Raw genomic sequence first — 25,658 nt, forward strand, 5'->3', positions numbered from 1 at the left:
GGAGTAATTAGATGATCAGGAAAGTAACTCTGCAGGAGTAAGGTTGGAGACCCCTGATCTTTAAGTCTGGCTCTTGACTCCAGTCTTAAGTCCTGGAAGCTACACCAATAGTGTCCTTGGAGTTGAGGATGACCAACACAAACTGTGCAGCAACAGATTTAGATCTGTGGAACAGCTATCTAGGTAGGAGTGAACAGTGAGTGATTGAACATAGTGTTTAAAAACTCCAGCAGCACTGCTGCTGTGTCTAGTTCATTCAAATCATACCAACACACACTAACACCTCATACACCACCACCGTGCCAGTACAGTCTCTACAGCGCTGAGAATAACGAGCTACCACCTAAATAGCCATGTGCTGCTCTGTGGGGTCCTGACTACTGAAGAAGGGAGTGAAAGGAGCATAACTACCAAGTGATTGTGTATTATGATGAGTGGAGCTGAAATAATGGATAATGGGTGGTTTTCCCCTTATGATTTTTTTTTACAATGTAAATTTAAGTTGAAGACATTGCAGCTAAACAGGAAAACAAGCAAGGATATGTTTTATATTTGATTTTTTTGTATTAAAGAAGTAGCCACTTTTAGCTTTGAGGACAGATCTGCACACTCTTAGTATTTTCTCAGCATGTTAAAGGAGTTTCTGAAGGTGCTGAACAATTGTTGCTGCTTTTTCTTTTAATGCTGTGAAGCTCCAGCATATCCTAAATCACCTCAAATAACCCATCTCAGTTTAGGGGTTTAGTTCAGGGGATTGTGGAGGACAAACACTTTTTTGTTTACTACATAATTCCATATATGTCTCCTAATTGTTTTTATGCATTTTAAATAACCTAAAAATGTAGAAAATGAATAAGGAGAGAAAAAACATTCAACGAGAAAGTGTTCAAACTTTAGACTTTTGGTACTATACCAAAAAAGGTCACAAACTCATACAGTGCTCAGAAAAATAAAGATAACACTTAAATAACACATCCTAGATCTCAATGAATAAAATATTTAAGTTGAAAATCTTCATTTATTACGTAGTGGAATGCGTTGAGAGCAAAACAACATAAAAGTGAACAATTTAAATCAAGATTATTATCCCATTTAGGTCTGGATTTAAAATCATACTCGAAATCAAAGTGGAAAAACATACTACAGGCTGCTCTCATCCGTGAAGCGCACAGGGCGCCAAAGGCAAATCTGAAATCTTGGTGTTTTCTAGCACATGCCAATCGCCCTGCACCGTGTTGGGCTGTAAGCACAAGCCCCACTTGTGGACGTCGGGCCCTCATACCACCCTCATGCAGTCTCTTTCTGACAGTTTGAGCAGAAACATGGATATTAGTGGCCTGCTGGAGGTTGTTTTGCAGGGCTCTTGCACTGCTCCTCCTTGCACAAAGCTGCGGGGTTGTTGTCCTCCTCTACATCTCCTGGTGTACTGGCCTGTCTCCTGGTATCTGCTACATGCTATGGACACTGTGCTGACAGATATAGCAAACCTGCTTGCCACAGCTCGCATTGATGTGCCATCCTGGATGAGCTGCACTACCTGAGCCATTGCTGTGGGTTGTAGAGAACTTCTGTGGATGAGAGAACTGACAAAATGCAAAAGTGACCAAAACATCAGCCAGAAAGTATGAGAACAGAAAAGGTCTGTGGTCACCACCTCCAGAACCGCTCCTTTATAGGAGTTTTCTTGCTAATTGCTTCTCATTTCTACATGTTGTCTGTTTCATTTGCACAACAGCAGGTGAAACTGGTTCACAATCAGTGTTGCTTCCTAACTAGACAGGTATATTTCACAGAAATGTGGTTGACTTAGAGTTACATTGTGTTGTTTAAATGTTCCCTTTATTTTTTTTGAGCAGTGTATATTAAGCCTGACACACAGGCCTAAAACTAGGCTATTAACAAATTACACAATGCAATGCTGCTGTGATTAATTATCATACCAATCAACCATTATAAAAAATCAGCCTTTAAACAACCTAGGCTATATTCCGCATAGTCCACCATGCAAATTCAAAAGAGAATACAACAATAAATAACATTTACAATACTCAAACTTTCACATTTCTGTGAATTCTTCATTTTGATGCATCATTTTAGGGACTCAGCTTTCTTTTCTTTTTACTTTCCCCATCCATCTTTTGCCTTTTGCTTTCTGCTGTATTTCTGTTCAAATGAACAGTTCACTCACTTTTCTTTGTTGGCTTTTGGCCTTTAGAATTTCTGCTTGACAAATGGACAAATGATTGTTTAAGCACTCAGTTGTTAGATACTACAGTTCGGTTATTGACTGGATTGGACATGTTTGGACTTTTCCAAAATGTTTAAAAACTCCAGCAGGTAAGGTAAGTTCCCTTTACTTGCGGTATAACTTCTCTGGATGAAGCAGTACATTCAAAATACTTACCGGGTCCAACAGGTACTTTAACTGTATGTATAAATAAATTACAATCAGGAACAAGAGTGTAACAACTACTGTAGGTAACTTTCTAAAACTTACCTTCTTACCTTCTTGTACTTTCCCAACACTTATGGTGTAACTGTTCTTGGGGTCCTACGCTTACTTAAATAAAGGTACAAATAAAGATCACAAGAACCTGCAATTTCCCTAAACTCGTGGTGCAATTTTTAAATATCAATTTTTTATATCATTTTGCCAGTCACACTCCAGGTAATCATTACTATACTATACTATACTATTACTATACTCAAAATATTTTTTTGAGTTTGAATAAGATGAGAATTTGATTCATTCTTTTAAAACTGTCAAGGATGGAGCTGCTAAAAACAATCAGGGTGGAGCAGGAAGAAAACGTATAGTTTGTAATTTGATGTTTATATATCTTCTATAACACAATCAGGAATGCTGAGGTTTTAAAGAAAATGTATTCATTAATACACAAAAACCACAAGGTTTTATATTAATGGCTAATAAACCCACACCTCACCTGATTGTTTCTGTTTTTACTCTATAAGTACACAGTAGTTACTCAGTAAGTACTCAGAAACAACAGGGATTGGACTGTATTATGTAGTGTAGAGTGTTCAACAGTTCTTACTCTATACATACACAGTATTTACTCAGTAAGTACTCAGAAACAACAGGGAGCGGGCTGTATTATGTAGTGTACAGTGTTTTACTGTTTTTACTCTCTAAGTACACAGTAGTTACTCAGTAACTACTCAGAAACAACAGGTAGAGGGCTGTATTATGTATTGTACAGTGTTTTACTGTTCTTACTCTCTAAATACACAGTACTTACTTAGTAATTACTCAGAAACAACAGGTAGAGGGTTGTATTATGTAGTGTACAGTGTTTAACTGTTTTTACTCTCTTAGTACACAGTATTTACGCAGTAAGTACTCAGAAACAACAGGGAGTGGACTGTATTATGTAGTGTAGAGTGTTTAACTGTTTTTACTCTCTAAGTACACAGTATTTACTCAGTAATTACTCAGAAACAACAGGGAGAGGGTTGTAGTATGTAGTGTAGAGTGTTTAACTGTTTTTACTCTCTAAATACACAGTATTTACTCAGTAATTACTCAGAAACAACAGGGAACTAGCTGTATTATGTAGTGTAGAGTGTTTTACTGTTTTTACTCTCTAAGTACACAGTATTTACTCAGTAATTACTCAGAAACAACAGGGAGAGGGGCTGTATTATGTAGTGTACAGAGTTTTACTGTTCTTACTCTATAAGTACACAGTATTTACTCAGTAATACTCAAGAACAACAGGGAGAGGGGCTGTATTATGTAGTGTACAGAGTTTTACTGTTCTTACTCTATCAGTACACAGTATTTACTCAGTAAGTACTCAAGAACTACAGGGAGAGGGGCTGTATTATGTAGTGTACAGAGTTTTACTGTTCTTACTCTATCAGTACACAGTATTTACTCAGTAAGTACTCAAGAACAACAGGGAGAGGGGCTGTATTATGTAGTGTACAGTGTTTTAGTGTTCTTACTCTGTAAATACACACTGCTTACCCTCTGAAACGCGGGGTTTATTATAAAGCGTTACTGCACTGCTGTATTTGATCAACTCACACCAGCACAACACACACTAACACCTCATACACCACCACCCAAATGATAATAGCTGTGGTGGTTCTCTATTGTCCTGCCCATTGAAAAACAGGGTTTTTGTTTTACAATAGACTGAACTACTTTTCACTTATATACCATTCATGGACTAAAATTATTTTGGCATCTTCAATAGGTCACCATGGACCTTCATTATACACTTCAATATCTCTCCTCTCTAGCAAATACTAGGTATCAGTACCTGCTCACCAGCTGGGGGCAGCATAACTCTTTGAAACTCAAAGACAGCGAGGTTTTGGAGTGGAATACAGACAGCAGGGTCTATAACACACTGCAGTCAGATTGCAGTACGCATCAGAAAGCCAAACTGAGGTCGTTTTAAGCTAAATTCCATTTTTCCTGTTAATTGATGTCACAAACTCGACCCTGCGTTAAGACCTGTTAAGAACAAGATTTAATGCACTGATAAATCCAGTTGTGGATCACTGCATTCAACGTGATAATATGAATATTAGTTTTCTAAGCTTTCTAAGAGATTAGAGGTGAGAAATGGCCACTGTATTAGCCTGTGCCTGAAGTACCCAACACCTGAGCAGGGAAGCAGGAACAGGAAGTAGAAGCCCATTCATACCATGTATACCATGTAAATGGGTCATTTTTTGTACAAATCAAGAAATGTAGAAAATGTAGGAAATGTACAAATCAAGAAAGGGAGCAAAAGTGTACATAAAATGTGAGAGCAAAAAACAATGGGAAGCTTTCCAGTGTACACAACCAGTACATTATCAGCTAATGGAAAACAGAACAGACAATACTAACAAATAACAAGTAACAAGTACTAACTGAACAAGATGGCAGTAATCATCTTTTAGGCATGAAGAAAGCACAAGTTAAGTTTCACACAATTAAAAAGGCAAGGATTTTGATATTATAGAATGGATTTTTTTTAGTCTTTCTATTCAATTTATTCAATCAATTAGCAAAATCATGTATAAACAGAGTGAACGAGGGAGTTATGGAGTTATGGCTTTCCACTTACATGAGTGCATATGATATTTACCCAAAATGATAACAAGGTTAACTAAATCTGAAATGTCTCTATTCAAGTTATCCATATGGTAAATTATTTCATTATAAGTAAAATTATGTATGTCAGTAATTTTAATTGACAGCCAATTACGGATGTCAGAACAAAATAGCTTACTATAATAACATTTGACAAATAAATGTTCTATAGATTCTGTCCCTCTAGAGCAAAAAATTTGAACAAGAATTTTTGTATTTGGGTCATTCTCCATTTGGAGTGGAAACCATGTCACAAAGGTTGGAGGGTTTAAAAAAAAAGCCAAAAATATTAGAGTAAATTTGAAGAGTCATCATATACATGTTCACCGTTAACCTAAGATTAAAAACCACATTTTCCTTATGATTTCTTTCTTATGATTTTCCCTTTTTTAAATACTATTTACATATATAAAATAGCTTGTCACATAAGCAATTTTCATTGCTTTACACGTTTAGTGTAAAGAAATATTTTAATAGGTTTAACTTTTGAGATTTCATGAAACAGATCCAGATTTACTGTATGCATGATTAACATTATATCATACAACATAAAAAAAAGTATTTTATTTAAAAAATATTTTTGTCACAAAGATTTTGGTCACTGATGTTATTAGGACTCTTATTTTATATTTTATCATAGGCTGTGACCGAAATGGCTCTCTATTTACTAGTTAGGGCACTATTGAGTATGTCAGCCATTTTTCTTTGAGTGTCCGAATCTTAAGGGTGAATTCGAACGTGATTTTGAGGGCACTAAAAACTCCCATAATGCATCATGATTTATTTATTTATATATATATATACACAGGTGCTGGTCAACGAATTAGAATAATTTGAAATAGTGCAATCATGAAATTCTTTGAATGCATTTTTTGTGCAGAAAGCAAATCAGGTGTTCACCGCACCTGTCCTACTCGTTAAAATTTGCTCAGCTGAGCTTTCCAAAAGGCCCATTTAGGCCATTTAACTGTGACACTGTTGTTTTATTGAATTAGAATAATGGAGAAACCGTTTCATTGAATTAGAATAATTTTTATTATAATTACAATCATCACTTTCTCAGTATTTTGTGGCTGCCCCCTTGGCTTGTATGACTGCCTGAAGTCTCCGCGGCATCGATTTGACCAGCTTGTCGCAAGTTTCCGCACTCACAGCTTCCCAGGCAGTGGCGATGTTCTGCTTCAGTTGGTCCAGCGTAGTAGGCTTTCTGTCGCGAATTTTCCGCTTGACGATGGCCCAAAGGTTTTCAATGACATTGAGGTCAGGCGAGTTGGCCGGCCATGCCAAAACTTCAAGCTGTTTTTTAGTGAACCAATCTTTGGTCGACTTTGCCGCATGAGCCGGTGCAAGATCCTGTTGAAATATGAAGTCTTCTTCGCCAAACTGTTCCTCAACAGTGGGAATCAGGAACGTTTCCAGAACATCTTGATATACGGCAGCATTGACAGTCTTCTTGAGGAAGCAGAGTTTCCCTACACCTCGAGCGGACATGCATCCCCATAACGCTCTGGGGAAACTTGACGGATCTTTTCACGCACTCGTGGTTGTAGGTTTCGCCACCATGACGCCAGACACGAGGACCTTGGTCACCGAAGGAGATGCAGAAGCGTGATTCGTCACTGAAGACCACTTTCTGCCAGTCTTCAGCAGTCCACTCGCCGTGTTCTTTGGCCCACTTCAGCCGTTTCTCCATTTCTTTCTTGTTCAGCATCGGTTTTACTGCTGGAACGCGAGATTTGAAGCCGAGTTCGCGCAGACGACGGTAAGTGGTTGATCTGGAGACGTCAGCGCCGGTCTGCTTGTTCCACAAGTCGGTGAGCTCGGAAGTGGACTTGAACCGGTTGCTGACTGCGATCTTTCTCAGCTGCTTGTTGTCGCGAGCAGAAGTTTTTCGGACGCCGGAACAGTTGGTGCGCTTGCTGCAGTTTTTCTTGAGAGCTTTGCAGACGGAAGACTGGCTGATGCCGAGCTGCTCAGCAATTTTAGTTTGGGTCAAGCCTTGTTGGCGAAGGGCTTGAATTTGAGCCACTATTCCGGTTGAGAGGTCGCGCTGCTTACCCATGATTGATTTTACAACTTAGAAATTCTACTCAACCCTGACTTTATACTGCACAGTGAACACTTCACAGAAAACAAAAATTCGAGCATTTATTCTAATTCAATGAAACGGTTTCTCCATTATTCTAATTCAATAAAACAACAGTGTCACAGTTAAATGGCCTAAATGGGCCTTTTGGAAAGCTCAGCTGAGAAAATGTTTTTCCAGGTAACGAGTTCTGTGATTAGTCTAACGAGTAGGACAGGTGCGGTGAACACCTGATTTGCTTTCTGCACAAAAAATGCATTCAAAGAATTTCATGATTGCACTATTTCAAATTATTCTAATTCGTTGACCAGCACCTGTATATATATATATTTATATATGATTTATATTTATATATTTATATATAAGATATCCACTTGAATTCCCACTCCAAATGGAGAATGACACACATGGTTGAAATATTTTTTCCCACTTGTTTGTTAAAATAATTAAAAAAATATACATATTTTCATATCACAGATTTTATTAATGTTAATAAATATATTCCTTAACCCTACAATACTAACGTTAAAAATTAGTAAGACCATCACTAACATTGGGTATACACTGTATGACAAGTTTTGGAACCCTTTTTTAATTTATGTTACTCTCACAATGAAAATCACATGAAAAAATTGCGTGGGTGAAAATCATCCGGCGCAGGTGCTCCTGGGTTACTAGAGTTAAACAAACCTGTGAAGCAAGAGTGTTTTTTAGGTGGCTCTTATCTGGGCTGCTGTTAACTTGTAATTTCTGAGGCTGGTAACTCTAAAGAAACTCTTGCTCTTTCCTTCCTAGGGTAGTCCTAATGAGACAAGTTCTTTATATTTTTCAGATAATAATGTATTTTGTCATAATAATGATCTTTTCTTTTGATTTTTTTTACTTATTTTGCTTGTTTTTTACGTTTTGTGAAAACATTATCATGTATTTCATCAATCAAAACCAGAAAAAAAGGTCAAACTGATTTTTGTTGTAAAAATGATCCTGTAGGCCTAATTGTACACTTGTGAGTCCTAATGACTTATCTGTCCTTTCAGTAGCTTGAACAATTAGTTTTCTCATCTCATTAATTTTGTGTCAATCTTCATATACTACTCATGTGTTTAAATCACTTCCACAGTGTAAATTTGTGATTTGGGCACTCACAATAACTCAACACATAGTCATGTGTAAGAAATTGTGCCCAAAGTCTCTTTGTTATCCCATTTTCTAATTAGGATATCACTAGTGATGCCCAAACACCAGGAGGGTGAAGACTAGCACATGCCTCCTCCGATACATGTGAAGTCACCCACCACCTCTTTTCCAACTGCTGCCGATGCAGCATTGCCGAGTAGCATCACAGCACGCTCGAAGGAAAGTGCAGCGACTCGGTTCTGATACATCAGCTCACAGACGGCTTGTTCTGATTGTAATCACCCTTTGGAATGATGTAGGGAGTGAGTGCCATCTATTCACCCAGAGAGAGCAAAGCCAATTGTGCTCTCTCGGGGCTCCGGTAGCCGATGGCAAGCTACATGAACAGGATTTGTACCAATGATCTCCTGATTATAGTGTCCCAAGTGGCTTGCACTTTTCCTCTTTCCATATTAGGATGCCCCACAGGTGCTCAATAGGGTTTAGGCCTGAAGACATGCAAACATACAAAGTGCTTTGTGTGGCAGAAAAGTAACACTGCTCATCATCCTGAACACACCATCTCCAAAGTGAAACATGGTGGTGGCAGCATCATACTGTGGGGAGGCTTTTCTTCAGCAGGGACAGAAAAGATGATGGTCAGAGATGATGAAACGATGCATGGAGATAATTACAGGGAAATACTGGAAGAAAACCTGGTGGAGGCTGCAAAAGACTTGAGACTGGGCAAGCTGGAGCTGTTTTGTAAAGAATACTGAGCAATAATCTCAGTCTCTAGATGTGCAAAGCTGGTAGATTTAAACCCCAAAGACCTGCAGATGTATTTAGAGTGAAAGGTGGCTCTTCACAATTCACAATTGTGTGCTATTTTGTGTTGGTCTGTCAGTTAAAATCTCAATAAAATACATTTAAGTTTGTGGTTGTAAGGTGACAAAATGTAAAAAAAAAAGTTCAAGGGGTTTGAATACTTTTTCAAGCCACTGTATAATGAACCTATATATCTTATAGAGTTGATTGCTGAATTAAAAACACTTAAAAAAAAAAAGCTTGATTGGAGATTTGGTTGTTTAAGGCGAGAAGAACTGTAATATAAGACTCTATATAGTCTATTATAGTATTAGAATGACAAAGTTCATCATATCTGATCCACCCAATCCGTCTTTGCCTTTCTGCATAAGGTTATTATTATTAATTTGACAGAGAATATTAAGTGTCACTATAGGTAATTTATATTACTGTCAAGTATCAGACATTCATTAAGTCTCAGTAATGTGGCACTCTTGGGGTTTAATTGGGAATTCATAGCCGCAGTGACAGGGGCAGTGTGGGAGGCCCATTATGGCGCAGGGTGAAGAGTGGGCATCGCAACCAATCAAGTTAAGATATATTGCAGGCGTAATGTGGGAATGTGGACAGTGTCTGCTTGTTAAATATGTACAGTGGCAGGACAATACTTATAGGACAATATGAACTACCATTGTGTCCCGTGACTTTTTTCACGTCCCATGGAAGCTAGAGAACTTTGTACTGACCTGTGGGATACAGTGGGGTTAGAAAGTTTGTGAACCCTTTAGAATTTTCTATATTTCTGCATAAATATGACCTAAATCATCATCAGATTTTCACGTCCTTAAAGTAGATAAAGAAAACCCAGTTAAACAAATGAGACCAAAATATAATTATACTTGGTCATTTATTAATTTATTGAGGAAAATGATCCAATATTGCATATTTATTAGTGAAAAAGTAGGTGAACCTCTAGGATTAGCAGCTAATTTGAAGCTGAAACTAGAGAGGGATGACCACCAGGTTTGAGTGGGTGGAGTCTGATTTATTTAAAGAACAGAGATATATCGATTTATATTTATAAGTCTGCTCTTCATAACACCTCAGACAGACTGTGTACAAATGAAGGAAAATTAAGACCATTGTTACCCTCCTTCCTATAACATTTTGGTTTAAATGAAAGAGCTATATTTGAAGAAAGAACCTTATTTCATCTGTGAAACATGGTGGTGGTAGTATCATGGTTTGGGCCTGTTTTGTCTACATCTGGGTCAAGACACCATTTATTCTCGTGACTTTTCCTGGAAGGCTACTGTATATTTTAAACCAGCCATGTCGCAGCACTATTCACTGTACATAACGTCATTTGTGTACATAGCCTATGTAATTAATATTTAAGAGCGGCTTATAGTCGGGTGTGGCCTGTATATGTACACATTTTTTTTTAATTGAAGGGGGCGCTAAATAGCAAGGAAATTACGGTACTTACTTTGGGTTTATGTACATAATTCAATCACCTTTTGTCATAATCTGAATCTTGCATTGGTTATTTACATTGTATCTGAAATTACTGACACATGGACCAATAGAGATGCTCCAAAGTTACCCCATCTCCAGACTTGTAGGACTCTCTTTTTGGTGAAAAGGTTCATGTTTATCTCCTCCAGAGCGTCTTATAATTCTATTGGCAGTATTTCTCTACAGGAAAAAGAGAAAAGCTAATTTTGAGCATTGGCACATCTGTATAGTGTAGCCTCTTGTGTAATTATTATGCGTTGAGTGTGGCCCACTAAAGTTTGTACCATGTTTATACCAATTTTGAGTTCCAAAGCTGAAGAGTGCTTTCCACAAAAGCACAAAGAGAAGATGACTCAAATTTATAACCTTTATTACTTGTTTTTCTCACCATTCTATAACTAAGGACCACTGATATTTATTAGGACATGGCTTAATATGTTTGTGAAGGACTCAAGTACATTGGACAACCCATATTTATTATCATAACCCAGACTCACCGTCCTTGCCCTCAGTAACACTTCACCAACATCCACTCAAAGTTTTACTCTTTATGCTCTGGAACTAAAAATATTTAATTATTTCCTGAATCACATACACTCTTCGTAGCAGCTGCACCCAGGTGAATAGTCTTGCCAAACTGTTATGGAGTGAATCAGAATGACAGTGGGTCATCTTCAGTGCTGTGAAGGTTTTCGAGCAGTAAATTTACAAGAACCACAATGTTATTTTCATATTCTAATGTTTTCAATCAGTGGTGCACCTGTTTTTTCCATTGCCAAGATAGTAATGCACCAGAAATGTACTTGAACACACCAGACCAGACCACCACGCCCATCAGTGTAGATACATTCATAAGCTCTCTGTTTCAGGTGCTTTAATATGCATAGCTCAATAAGTACTGCCCATATCAATCTAAACTTCAAATAATTTATTGTTCCTGGTAATCTTTATCTTCCTGGAAGAAAGGAAGAAACATGCTCAATTAGACCGATACCAGTGTACACTTAATCAAAGCGGCTAATCCATCTTCTCAGTGGCTCGTAGGTGTCAGGGTCGAACTGATGCTGGACTTAATTAGACGTTAATAATCTGGTCAACTCGGGAGCTGCTAACCCTTTTCGTGCGGGGGCAAAGAAATAAAATAAATTAAAATCACTCTTGAAAAAGCTGAAGTCTTCCATTTTGGAGAAAAGTGCTCCAGCCACACAACCCAAACTCCCTAGGGCTGGATGTGAAAACCGGTGGAAAGGATTTCTCTCTTTTTCGCTATATTGGTTTGACGCTATTAGGAGCAAGGAGGAGGAGGAGGAGGGGCAAATACAGGGGGAGAGTGAAGGAGAGGGGGAAGGGGGGAGCAGAAATAAAAATTTAGATGAACTGTAGGCCATTTTGCAGAGATGAGGTTGGAGGGAGGTTAATGTAGCAGACAAATGGGCCAATAAAAGGAAAATTGAGATGAATAGCACCCAGTAGAGCATCAGATAGTGGCAGGGTGAAGAGTACAGCACCAGGCGGCTCATTTTAGCGAAGTCGACAGCTCCTGTTTCGTCGACGGATGCGTCCTAATACAAGGCAGGGAGACAACAGCTCGCTCTTAGCGAGGAGTGAGCAAACGGACAACCAGCAGCAGACAGATGATGTGGGCAGGTAAACACCATTGATTTCAGGAAGCGGAAAAGGTACGTCATTTGGTGTAAACATTTATTGGCTTTCAAACTGAAATAAAAATGACTTGCACCAGTAAACATTGAACAGCCTTTCAGAATCCACACGTTTTTCTTTGAGAAATAAAAGGAAAAAAATATATTTATATATATATATAGACTTGTATAAATGTGCAAACTGTTTTTTTCCAGTGACCCAGTAGGCATATATGTTTTTTTCTCTCTCTTTTTAAAAGATTGTGAAAATCAAAAAGATCTGACATGGTTTTCCATGTGTGAGGAAGGACTGGAGGATTGATGAATTGAAGAATTGATGGATTGGAGAGAATTGGAGGAAAGAGGGTGAAACAGGATCATTCCAACCAGGGAGAGGAGTATTAAAATGTGCCAGGGTGGGTGCAGTGAGAAGTGGGGTGGGGCCTTTTTTTTTTTTTTTATTTGGCGACGTCTTAAGTTAAAAATGATGGAGGGAAATGAAAGGAAAAAAAATATTTTCATCACCTGTGCCTATTCCCAACTTTCACAAAGGGAAGGAAATCAATTGAATTATTCAGCTACTATATAAATTATTTACAAAAACAAAATACACGGGTCTTAATTTTTTTCGTTTACAAGAAGAGACACTGAGGCGTCTTTGTTTTTCTTTTCCAGAGAAAAGAAGCAAAGTCGACCTCTGATCGAAGGCACAACATGAGACCCTTTGTGTACCCCATGACCCCGTGATTTGACCACACTGTAGGAGGGGGTATGGGGGGGTCGTCTAATGGCTGGTATGGCTGGGAGTGTGTGCCTTGGTGGATGGGATGGAAGGTGGGGGGCATAAGCGAGCATGAGAAATAGAGCAGTGGTGAAAAGCAGTATAAAACAGCACAAATTTTCTTTTTCATATTTTCTAAATTGTATGTTTCAGTCCATTTTAAAAGTGAAACATGAAAATTTCTAGCTTCAAGTTTGCGTTCTGGTCTTTTTCTCTCCTTAAACCCCACTACAATGTGATTGACAACACTTTAGCCTTGATAAGAAGTGTTTTTAACTTTTTTATAGGATGTAATTTTGTACTTTGTTTCTCAGATAGAGAAAAAGAGAAAGCCAGAATTTACTTTTTTTTAAGGACGTCTCAGAAAAAAAAGAGAGTGATGTTGAAATGGAGGGATGCTGGTGTTGAAGGGAGCTTGTTCGGGATGAGTTCAGGTTTTTAGGTTTTTGGGAGTTTATGGGGAGTTAGATAAGAGTGAGGAGTCTCATTGGGAGCTGGCCCTCTCCAGACTGGGCTGCTCGCAGTGTCTCTTGCTGGGGATGAGTCTGAATGGAGCAGGGCCGAGGGCGAAGTTGTGGTAGAGGAGGGCCCCCTGCGCCACCTGTCTGGAGGGAAAGGTGGCCAGGATGGTGTAGGTGGAGGCGGGATCAGCAGCAAGTGTGGTGGTAGTGGTGCGGTTGCCATCTGCTCTGGGATCTGGCAGCCACGTTAACACAGCACCCATCCGGCCCAGGTCCCTCAGCAGGAGCTCGGCCTGTGCTCGGCCGATGCCCTCTGGAAGGTCCGTCACTTCCAGGACACGCCCACTTACTAGAGAGAAGGGGAAGGGAGAGAAGACCAATTTTGAACCCCACTAACTAGAAAGCAGTGTTATAGGCTGTCATTAAATCCCACTGTTCTGATGGGAATAAAAGTAAACCTTTCTTTACTTGATTTTATTATATTATATAACAGTGTTATATAATTTATTAGTTTTTATACTATGACAATATAGGCCAATCAATATATAGGCCTATCCCCCTTTTTACAGAATCACAATATATTGTACTATATTGAATCGTACCCCTTGTATTGTAAGGCATTTTGTATAGCCAAGTTCTCTCTACACAGTCATACTATACACATTTTTGTGTTTGCATGAATGAACACTTTATTAGGAAACCATAAACACCTCTTTTTTTGCACCTATCTAATCAGCCAATCATATATTTGGCAGCATGGCAATGCATACAACCAATGCTTTATTTATATGGGACAGCAGCTTCAGGTCATGTTCACATCAACCATCAGAATGGAAAATATATGCGATTTCAATGATTTTGAGTGTGGAATGATTGTTGGTGTCAGAAGGTGCTGGTGTTGAGTATTTCCAGATCTGCTGATCTCCTGAGATTTTTTGCATAACAGTCTCAAGGGTCTCTGGTGTAATAAAACATATACAGTGAGCAGTTCTTCAGTTCTGCAGACAGTAACACCTTGCTGATAAGAGACGATAATTAACAGACAATGGTTGGAGCTGACAGAAAGGCTACAGTAACCCAGATAAAAAAGTCTTACAGCTGTTACAGCACATACAGCTAAATAACACAAGGTCCAACCCTGAGGTGGGTGACACACCTTCTCATTTAATGGTTTTATTTATTTATTTTAATTTAATTTCTTTTATTTATTTCTATTTAATTTATTTTCTATGTTGTAGATTAATATTAAAGACATGAAAACAATTAAGAGACAAAAAAGCGTTGGGATGAGCTGGAGCTTCACGGCATGAAGGAAAAGCAGCAACTATTGTTCAGCACCTCCTGGAACTCTATTCTTCAAGACACTGAGAAAACTATTTCAGGTGACTGTCCCTCATGAAGACACTGAGATTAAAATATCAAGAGTGTACAGATCTAGCTTAATGTGGCTACTATAATTTTTTTTTTGCAATTTAATCCTGCAGGAGTTGCTGTATAGTTTGATGTCTTTAATATTAAAATTTAGAAGATCAAATCACACTGAATGAGAAGAGCATTGTCCAGTGTATTACAGTTATAATATTGATATTATTTATATCTGTCTAATAAAAACATTGTCAAGTGAGAACTTCTCCTTGTGGAGCTCTTGCAATTATAAATTTATTATTATATTTTTTTTGTTATGTTTTAATCTTACATAGCGCAATCTATTACTAAATTGCTTTGGAGGTGTTCAACCCCCTATTTTTAATAAAGGGTCCAGGCATAATAAAGAGTCGATGGATTTATATATCTGGCCATAAATTTAAAAATCTGACCATCTGTATGATCTGTATGTTTCCAAACAACATCTATTAAACAATTATTCTAAATTATTGAATAATTTCTGTCCTAATCAGTACTTAAGCTTTTGGGATAGAAACTGTCTGGAGAAGCCATTGGCCAATTGCTCTTATCCTCAATTTTAAAGTCTCCCTTGCTAAGGAGCAGTATGGCCCCCGCTACCATTACCTGCTTCACCTACACTGAGATCTGTAGACAGCGCTTTCCTGGGTGGCTTTCTGCCTCGACCACTGTGCCGTATCCCCACCGGGCCCTGGTTGAGGGGGAGAGAAAAAGAACAAAAAAAAAGAAATGCTATGAACATCTCTTCATCTGTCCTTGCAGCGCTGTGTCGCAGTTCTGGCCGCAATGATTTATGTTAGTTAGAAACGCCAGCAAGGACACTCAGAAACAGGGCAGTTAGGTGGCTGGTTTACTGTTAACTTCAATGTTATTCTGAAATGTTATTTTTCTTTCAGTGGCAGAAGGTCTTGAGCTACATGTCAGGACATTACATATTGTAACAGAAGTGTGTGAGAAGCTCTGAGGTTCAGCTGCATGCAGTTCTGGTTTAAAATGCATGGTAAGGCCATTTCAGCTATGCTTACCTGGTGATTAGAGACCATCGGGGGTCCATGGAGTAAAGGAGGACGGACCTGGGGGTTGTACTGGAGAGGCTGACCAAGGAGGGGGTACCGAGCCTCGCCTGAGAAAGATTTAAGCAGAGATTTAAAGAGCATTAGGAACTATTTTCTTAATTCTCTTGTTACAATATGCTCTTATGATCCTTGCTCTGCTTAGCAAGGAGAGCCCATTAACATGATCACGTCCTTGCTGGCTTTATTTTAAAACAATTTAATGTCATTTACTTATTCAGATTATTAAAAAAAAAAAAAAAACAATATATTCTAACTGATTAACTATTGTATCTAATTAAAATATCACCACTTATTAAAAGGGAGTATTGAAATTGCCTTATATTAGTGGCATAAAATGGATTTAAAATTACAATAATATTGTTTATTGTCCAAAAAAAAATAGTAGTTTCTGTTATTGGTGTACTAAGGACAAATGTATCGAGAATGACATACTCTAATACCTTTGTACGTTACCTCAGAAACTGCAAGTAAGACAAAACACTATCTGCTGCTTGTTATATTATTTTTAACAAATAGATCCTTAAAATTCTGTCAGAGGAAAGTTTGAATGGTCAAACTTATTTTTAGATTTTACATTTATGATTTTTTTCATTTCTTGACAATAAATCAAATGTTAAAAGAAATGTATTATGTACAACTTATACCTGAGAATACAAAACACCAACTAAAAAAAAAGTCCTTATGTAATTAACGGTGCAATTAATTACATAATTGTATATTTTATGCTACAGAAAAAGACAGTAATTGAGTTTGACCACCAGGGAAATAAAAAAAAAAAGAGAGAGAGACGAATTTGACAGGATATTAATGTAGACGCTTTTATGAGAAGTAGGACTCACCTTGCCCCGGGACAAAGGATCTGGAGAACTGAGGCATGATGGGAACAGAAGTGAGGCCAGGACGGACGTTCTTCACGCTGGTCAGGTGGGAGGGTGTGGGTGACTGTGCGGGGGAGGTGGATGGGCTGCCCAGCTGAGGACTGCTCTGTAGGGTTAGAGGAAAGAATGTGTTTAGAATAGCTGCAGGCACTTACAGCACATTTACAAAGAATAATTGCTTTAAAGCCAAAGCAAAAAAGCCAAAGTCAGGAGTTTGTAAATTTATATTAATTATGATTTCAGATGTGTACATTTATTTTTGCTGAAGCTACAATTTTTTTAAATGAAATGAAAATGAAATGAAATATTTATTTTTAATAATCTATAGGCTTTTTCAAATAAATAGCAGTTACAAAACTACAACACTGACCATCTTTAACATCCTAGAAGATAAACTGACAAAGCACAATACATTTTTTTTTCAACTGTGGCTACTCTAATCAAAAATTAAATTAAATTTTACTATATAGTTTTTTTTTTAAACAAATGTCACAAAGCAGCTTTACAAACTGAATTAATGCGTAAATTTTAGTCAAACATTTACCACAGCAGTGTTACTCAAGTCACGTGAGAGTGAAATACGGCGCACAAGTATAAATTGGCCTTAAGTAATCTCAGCTAACATTACTATCCTAGCCCCTGTATAGTTCGTATCATTTACAGTTGTGGTCAAAAGTTTACATACACTTGTAAAAAAACATAATGTTATGGCTGTCTTGAGTTTTCAATAAGTTCTACAACTCTTATTTTTCTGTGATAGAGTGATCGGAACACATACATGTTTGTCACAAAAAACAGTCATAAAATTTGGTTCTTTCATAAATTTATTATGGGTCTGCTGAAAATGTCACCAAATCTGCTGGGTCAAAAATATACATACAGCAACATTAGTATTTGGTTACATGTCCCTTGGCCATTTTCACGGCAACTAGGCGCTTTTGGTAGCCATCCACAAGCTCCTGGCAAGCTTCAGGTCGAATGTTTGACCACTCTTCTTGACAGAATTGGTGCAGTTCAGCTAAATGTGATGGTTTTCTTGCATGAACCCGTTTCTTTAGCACTGTCCACATGTTCTCAATGGGGTTTAAGTCAGGACTTTGGGAAGGCCATTCTAAAACCTTAATTCTAGCCTGGTTTAGCCATTCCTTTACCACTTTTGATGTGTGTTTTGGGTCATTGTCTTGTTGGAACACCCAACTGCGCCCAAGACCCAACCTTCGGGCTGATGGTTTTAAGTTTTCCTGCAGAATTTGGAGGTAATCCTCCTTCTTCATTATCCCATTTACTTTCTGCAAAGAACCAGTTCCACTGGCAGCAAAACATCCCCAGAGCATAATACTACCACCACCAGGCTTGACAGTAGGCATGGTGTTCCTGGGATTAAAGGCCTCACCTTTTCTCCTCCAAACATATTGCTGGGTGTTGTGGCCAAACAGCTCAATTTTTGTCTCGTCTGACCAGAGAACTTTCCTCCAGAAGGTTTTATCTTTGTCCATGTGATCAGCAGCAAACTTCAGCCGAGTCTTAAGGTGCCTTTTCTGGAGCAAGGGCTTCTTTCTTGCACGGCAGCCTCTCAGTCCATGGCGATGTAAAACACGCTTGACTGTGGAGACTGACACCTGTGTTCCATCAGCTTCCAAATCCTTGCAGACCTGCTTCTTGGTGATTCTTGGTTGACTCTTGACCATCCTGACCAATCTCCTCTCGGCAGCATGTGATAGCTTGCGTTTTCTTCCTGATCGTGGCAGTGACACAACTGTTCCATGCACTTTATACTTGCGTATAATTGTCTGCACAGTTGCTCTTGGGACCTGTAGCTGCTTTGAAATGGCTCCAAGTGACTTCCCTGACTTGTTCAAGTCAATAATTTGCTTTTTCAGATCCACACTGAGTTCCTTTGACTTTCCCATTGTAGCTTTTGTAGCTGAGTCTAATCACTGGGTCAAATGAGCCCTATTTAAATGGGCTCATGAGAAGTCAACAGCTGTAGTCAATCAGAATCACTTACAAGAAGTGAAGAGGCCATGACATGAAGCTAATTTGATTGACACAACTCGCTACATCACCAAAATTGACAAATTTTGTTGCTGTATGTATATTTTTGACCCAGCAGATTTGGTGACATTTTCAGCAGACCCATAATAAATTTATGAAAGAACCAAATTTTATGACTGTTTTTTGTGACAAACATGTATGTGTTCCGATCACTCTATCACAGAAAAATAAGAGTTGTAGAACTTATTGAAAACTCAAGACAGCCATAACATTATGTTTTTTTACAAGTGTATGTAAACTTTTGACCACAACTGTAGCTGGAAAACAGCCAGTTTGTGAACAGACTGATATTAAACTGACACAAGGAGTGACAATCACGCCGAATTTTTTATTTTATTTTGATGATTTTAATGTGTAAAAATGAACTTAAACCTGCCGTTTTTTGGCTTTCCCTGCTGACTTCCTCCCTCAATCCCTGTATTGCACTGCTTAAAACAAGTTATTGTTCAGTACTAATTATTATATATAAATATTCAGTGCATCCCTAGTTACAGCTTACCTGTGAGGTGTCCAGGCTGCAGAGCTCGGTGGACTTCTGGCTGCGTTGGTGGTCCAGACTGTGGTACTTGTTGTGTTTCCACTGTGGAGGTGAGTGTGGCCGTGGCTGCTGGGTTGGAGGTAACGTGAGCTGCATCATCACCATACTGCCACCAGGAGCTGAGGGAGGCATGCCTGCAAACAAAACCACACAGGTCAAGCATCTATAAAAAGAGTCAAGTTGCATTACTTTACTACAAGTCTGCAAACATTTTACAGTGTGATCCATATGATTGTTAATTAGGTTAACCCTTTAAACATTATTATCTTAAAGTTACTAAAAAGCTTTAATATAATGTGATTAATTACCTTTATTTGGATTGTAATAGAGAGTTTTTACCTAAGAACAGCACTGGATTGTAGGTTTGTTACAAATTAGTAATATTTTGATAATTATTAATTAATAAAAATATTATATGAAAAAATCAGTAATCTAAACACTGTACTTTCTTGAAAGTAAGGTCTAAAAATTAGTTTAAGAAATCTAATATGGATCGGAGTCAAATTATTTCTCAGTGCATGTTTACTCACAACTGCAAAGAGTATTCTGGGATGTAAATAAGCAAGTCGCATTTAGCACAGAACCCATCAGATGGCGTCAAATCACTTTCGGAGCGATGCTGAATTTAAAGGATTTAAACAATGTAACAATGTATTAAAACCCAAAGAATTTTGGGTTATACCTGACGTTTAGGTCACATATTGTTCTGTTAGCCCCATCTTACACCCTGCGCAAGGTGTGTCGCAATGTTCATTGCTATGTGACACCCCACCAACAGTCCATTTTCACACATTCCATCTGTAGTTAAAATTGTCTAAATAGCAACAAAACTAGTGAATATATCGACGATGATGGACGAGGTGGTCTGGATTTGTGTTCAGGTAAATTTCTCGCGTATTGCTTGCGTATCTTGGCAACGGAAAACACAGACTAAACTAACTAAAAATACCCTAGACAAACATCAACAGTCAGATGTTAATCGCTATTTTGGCAATGCAGACATGCTGCATATGCTTAACGCGCGTACACCACCACTTGTTATAAACACATGAACACACAGCAGTGCACAAACCCAACTTTTACACCAACAATAAACAGAATACTAAAATAGAATAATATTGCATTGCCACTCAATTAAAATACCAATTCGCTGAATTGCAAATGGCGATTGCAAATGTACGGAGTTGTTTTCTCGTGATTCCATTAACAAGGAATTACCACCCACACAGCCTGGATGGAATTGGGTTCAGGAATTGAATCCTTCCTTAATTCACATTCCTTTTTAAACTACAAGAGCTTGGGAAAGTGCTGCTGCTGATGCGGGAGCACAGAGAAAATGCCCTGAACTTCAGGGTTGGACCAGTCTGAATATACAGTACACTGCATTACAGGAAAAGCCAAGGAATAGAAAATGCATAAATTCTGTCAAACAGCCTCCCTTTCAAAGAGCTCTATCTGGCTACTTACAAGGTTGGAGACTTTTCAGAGCAGAGACTTGACCTCATTTAAGAGAGGCTCTGAAGACTCTTTTCTCTGGGTAATTACTCTTTTTGCAAATGGCTCCAAGTAACCTATTTAATATCCTCTTCAGGTTGAGATCAAAACAAGGTTAAGTCCCACTAATCCACGTTTGCTTTAGACGATTTTATTAACACCCATATTAATTTCACTTCACGTGAAATTGGCTTCCTTGCGTTTTTTTCTCAGGCTGAGAAAAGGCTAAACAGGCTCACCCTCACAGTGCAGGGTTCCCAAATTTTTTAGGCAAAATCTATACAAATGATGGTATAAATGATTAGGGCAGTAGGAACATATCAATATTGTATCAGATTTTACAATTGTAATAAAAAATATATATTTTGTATTAGTTCACATGTAGAGACTGCTGTTTTTGTGCTATGTTTAAACCTTGCCCACTACATAGCTTTGTTGTTGGTTCCCATCGTTATGACCTATTATTGATTGTTTTTACGCACCTGTGGATACTCCAAATACTAGAAAACACTTTCATATTATTACACTTTTTTTTCCCCATTCAATGCAAATTCCTCTGCAACTACTTCAAAAGTTAAACTGTAGAGCTCAAAGGTTTTAGACCTCTTCTTAAAGATCAACAATATAGCTGACAGACATAAGTTCTTGCAAAAGTTCTTGCAAAGTTCTTGCAAAGTTAAATATCAATTAAACATTAATTAATGATTAATGAGGTATCACAGAATGCTGTCAAGTTTGGGAGTAATGTGTTAAGAAATGGATATGCAGGCCATTGCACATGATAAATGGAAACCTGCTTATGCTGAACACTGTAAAGTGGGGTGGTTTATCTGTCCAAAAACTCAGCTAAGTTCTTCAGCTTATTTAAAAAAATATATTTTAAGGAAGGAAGTAAGGAAACCTCAGATTCTTACAGAAATACCTTATAATAATTAAAGATCGTTATAGAATCTTATATAAAAGGCAAGTCATCTAAATTGAGATCCAACTTCCTAAAAGATATTTTGCAAGAATGAGAGATTAAAATTTTGAGGGTTATTATAAAAAGACATGTTCTATTCACATGGTTATAACCCCCCTCATAAAATTATTCAATTTCAGCCGCTAACTGTTTTAAAAAGGGGATTGGGGTGAGAATCGATTTCTGATGTCAGAAAGGGAGGCAGCTTTTTTTAGTCTCACCTCCTCTTTTAATTAGTTAATAAGGGCAAGAAAAGAAGAGTGCCACGGAGAGACAGCGGAAATAGGAGCGTGAACACGGGGGCTTGTGGTGAGAAAGTAATTTACGTTAACGGCGTGCACATAAAGCGGCGGGGCAAATTAGAATGAGAGGCCCCATGAAGGCACTTCTTTTCTTTTTTTTCCCTTCTTTTTTTTTAAGATGATTGTAACTTGGAACAAAGCGACGAAGGAATTACTTTTTAATTACCACCCCATATCTGTTCGATAATTGGATCGTTAGGTCTGGAGAACGTAATTTCAATTAGCACCTATAAGCCTGACATGGAATTGAAACGATGAGGGGGTAGACTTTTTTTCATTTCATTCTTTTTTTATTTTTTATTTTTAGACACTCCCACCCCCACAGAGGTCGACAAGCCACGTCTGCCCGACAACCTTCCCCCCCTTTTGTCATCACTAAATTATACCTCATGCCTCAATTTGAGTCGATTCCCCACTGAATCAACAGACTGGCGAGCCGAGCCGAGTGGGTAGTCATTTCTCAAGGTGCCACCTTTCTTTTGTGGAGAACCACCATCTAATTTCGCGGGGTTGGAGTGAGGCGCTCGCTCGTGTTTAGCAAGGCAGGTGAGGGGGGGCATATTGTATATTGTGCCCTCTTCACTGAGGTGAGGATTAGGAATCGCAATAATAAAACAGGGGCAGGGATAAAGAGAGGAAAGAGAGGCCATGATTTAAGAAAGGTAACCAATGGGTGAATTGCATATTACTATTATTATTAATACTGTTATTATTGCTGCTACTACTACTACAACTTTTATATATTGATATAAGCTTTGTTCGTGCACACAGCAAGATTTTGCAGCTACTGCAGTTTATGCTGCTCCAGCAGCATTTGCTACTGGAGTGTGATAAAATGATAAAATAATAAAATGATAAAATGATAAAATGGGGTTGTGTTGGTGGGTCACACCTAAGGTGGAAGCAGATACAGATAACCTTTCTGTTTGCCAGGTAAAAACATGGCACTATTATCATCGTTTCTTTTCACTTGGCACTGTTTCAGCCCTGTTTCAGCACTAGACTGTAAAAGGGGTCAAAGCCTTGAAAACGAGACTCAATATATATTCAGCATTCCTGTTGCGTTTTTTTTTCTGCAGTTTTGTGAGGCAGATTATTTTAAACGGAAATAATTGACTTGTTTTTATATTTTTTATTTATACGAACCAGTAAATAGAGAGAGAGCGCTTACAGATGGTGCCCTGTTCACTCCGATTTAAAATGTAGATTTTAAGATATCAAATATTCATTAGATAGAGTAACTACTACTAGTGCTGCTGCTTAAAGTGATTCTGAATAAAATAAATGCATAACAAGATGGCAGGGCTGAGCGAAGGCAGTTGACCGAGTGAGTTGTAGGTCATTCTGGGCTTAAGTACCTGAGCACTGCTGGGCAGGAATCTGTTGGGAGTTGCAGGGGGAGGAGGTGCGAGGGAACGGCATCTGCTCCGTGCCTGGAGGAGGGAGGAATCCCACAGAGGAGCTGTGGGGACGCACAAACACACACACACACATACACAATTTGAAGCACACGGTCTTGAACGGCAAGGAAGGAAAAGAAAATTGTGCCTACAGTTGACTTAATACAGCACAAATTCAGCTGATTGCCTGGAAATTGGAAGGAAATTACTAATATAGGGCACTAAGTACACACGGGATTGACACAGCACAGCGCCCTGGTGCTAGTTTAAATATACCCACAGCAAACTCATGGGGATACGCCTCCCTACAAATAAGAAAGAAAGAAAGAAAAATAATAATAATAAAAAAAATCACTGCCAACGTAATTTTCACGACGGCAGAATATAACGCGGCACCGCAGGCATTCATCATCTGTCGCTGTGACCAATTTTCCAAGGCTCTGTTCCCGTTTTTCCCCCTCTCTCCTCCTTTGCGGCTCCCGTGTACCGGCCTAATAAGGATGTAAGCAGCGCGGAGAGTGATGCGGCAGCCGAAGCGCAGAGACAGCTGCTCGAGACGGTGCGCACCTTGAGGAATAAGCCCTGTCCGCAGGCTGCCTCTTATGAAGGATGGTGGTTGTGGTGTAGGGAAAACGGGAGCAAAAGCTTGCGCAAAGGAGAGAGAGAAAAAGCGCGAGAGCTCTCTCCTTGTGGGACCGGCTGTGATATATTAAGACTGGATGGGTATCTGGCCATATAAATCACTGCCAGCGCGGCCTACTAAAGTCAGGGCCTCTTGAGAGAGCAGAGGAACGAGGGGATGTGAGAGAAAAAAAAAATGAAGTGACCTCTTCCTCCTAGTGCAGTGCAGCTCAGTCCTACACTGCCCTGGTCTGACCCCCTGACGATGTGCCATATTGCATCATTTTAAACATGATATTACTATCATTTTTAAACAACAAAAATAATACATATTGTAATAAAAGCTAGAGGTGTAAGAAAATACTGATATATCGACGTACTGTAATTTTTTTTAAAGGTTTCAATCAAATAAAATAAAATGCATCAAATGAATCACACTTTTTCTTACTTATGACTAAGCTTTTGATAATGGTATTTAAATGTAAAAAGCCTTGCTAAAAGTATTACAATATCACAGTCTGTTTAGTTTTTGTAATTTACTGTAAAACTTAAAGAATTATATCAAAAATAAGTTTGGATTTATAGGCATGCACTGAATATTGACATTTACATTTTTTAGTTATATACCATAATTCATGAGGTACATTTAGGCCTGTTATGATAATTACATTATCAAGTTATTGTACAATAAGTAGACATGACATCAATTTCCTAATTTTTTGATAATACATTTATGTCAGTGGAATTTAAAGGTCTTAAAATGATTATAATATTGTTTATTGCAATAATTTCTGGGATGATTTATCATGCACAAAATTATCTTATTATGACAGGCCTTGTTACATTATTTATACTGTTACATTATTAATATTTTATACTACATTATAAATCTTTGTAAATTCCTGTTTCTTACAAATTAGACAAAGGCTTAGAGATTTTTTTTTTGTTTCCACTGAATGTTTGAAACAGTTAGACACAATCAAACTAATATTTACTTTGTTGCAGTTAATCTAAATGTCCTAAAATATTAAGGTTTTTTATTTTGCACAAGAATTTTGTTCTTAAAATGTCTTGATACTGCATTAGTGGCTAAAAACAACAAACGTACAACATTAAAAAAAAATCTACACTTTTTAAGCATAAAATCAGTACAAAGGCAGCATTGCAGTCATACCTCATGGTGTTCTGCTGACTGGGTGGTATAACACTGTAGTAGACCTGAATGCTGGACGCAGGCATGGGCCCATGGCTGGACTGGTTGGGGATGATGATTGGCTGCTGATATGTCTGCTGGGGCACGCCCTGGGATCCTTGAGGCATGGATACCTGGCCAAAGACAAACGCAGGATAAGACAGGACAGTTCATTCTGCTTGTAGTCTTGAAATTAAATGTTTTTTTTTATATAT

At 38.2% G+C, this 25,658-nt stretch overlaps 1 protein-coding gene across 9 annotated transcripts in view; it reads right to left on the reverse strand.

Moving 5' to 3' along the window:
• Positions 1 to 13,425: 13,425 nt before the first annotated feature.
• The window catches only part of LOC103033833 (R3H domain-containing protein 1), a 73,570-nt gene continuing 61,337 nt past the window's right edge, over positions 13,426 to 25,658 (reverse strand). For 8 of the 9 annotated variants that reach the window (XM_022667912.2, XM_007250596.4, XM_022667919.2 and 5 more), the window contains 7 exons: positions 25,426 to 25,577; positions 23,589 to 23,692; positions 19,435 to 19,607; positions 16,842 to 16,986; positions 15,952 to 16,049; positions 15,533 to 15,617; positions 13,426 to 13,871 (listed from right to left, as the gene is read on the reverse strand). In XM_022667912.2, the coding sequence (XP_022523633.1) occupies positions 13,546 to 13,871; positions 15,533 to 15,617; positions 15,952 to 16,049; positions 16,842 to 16,986; positions 19,435 to 19,607; positions 23,589 to 23,692; positions 25,426 to 25,577 (1,083 nt within the window). In that variant the 3' untranslated portion in view covers positions 13,426 to 13,545. The remainder of the gene's footprint in view (positions 13,872 to 15,532; positions 15,618 to 15,951; positions 16,050 to 16,841; positions 16,987 to 19,434; positions 19,608 to 23,588; positions 23,693 to 25,425; positions 25,578 to 25,658) is intronic. The other variant, XM_022667917.2, reaches the window with a different exon arrangement.

Source organism: Astyanax mexicanus, chromosome 11 (assembly GCF_023375975.1).
Source record: "Astyanax mexicanus isolate ESR-SI-001 chromosome 11, AstMex3_surface, whole genome shotgun sequence".
Lineage (NCBI taxonomy): Eukaryota > Metazoa > Chordata > Actinopteri > Characiformes > Acestrorhamphidae > Astyanax > Astyanax mexicanus.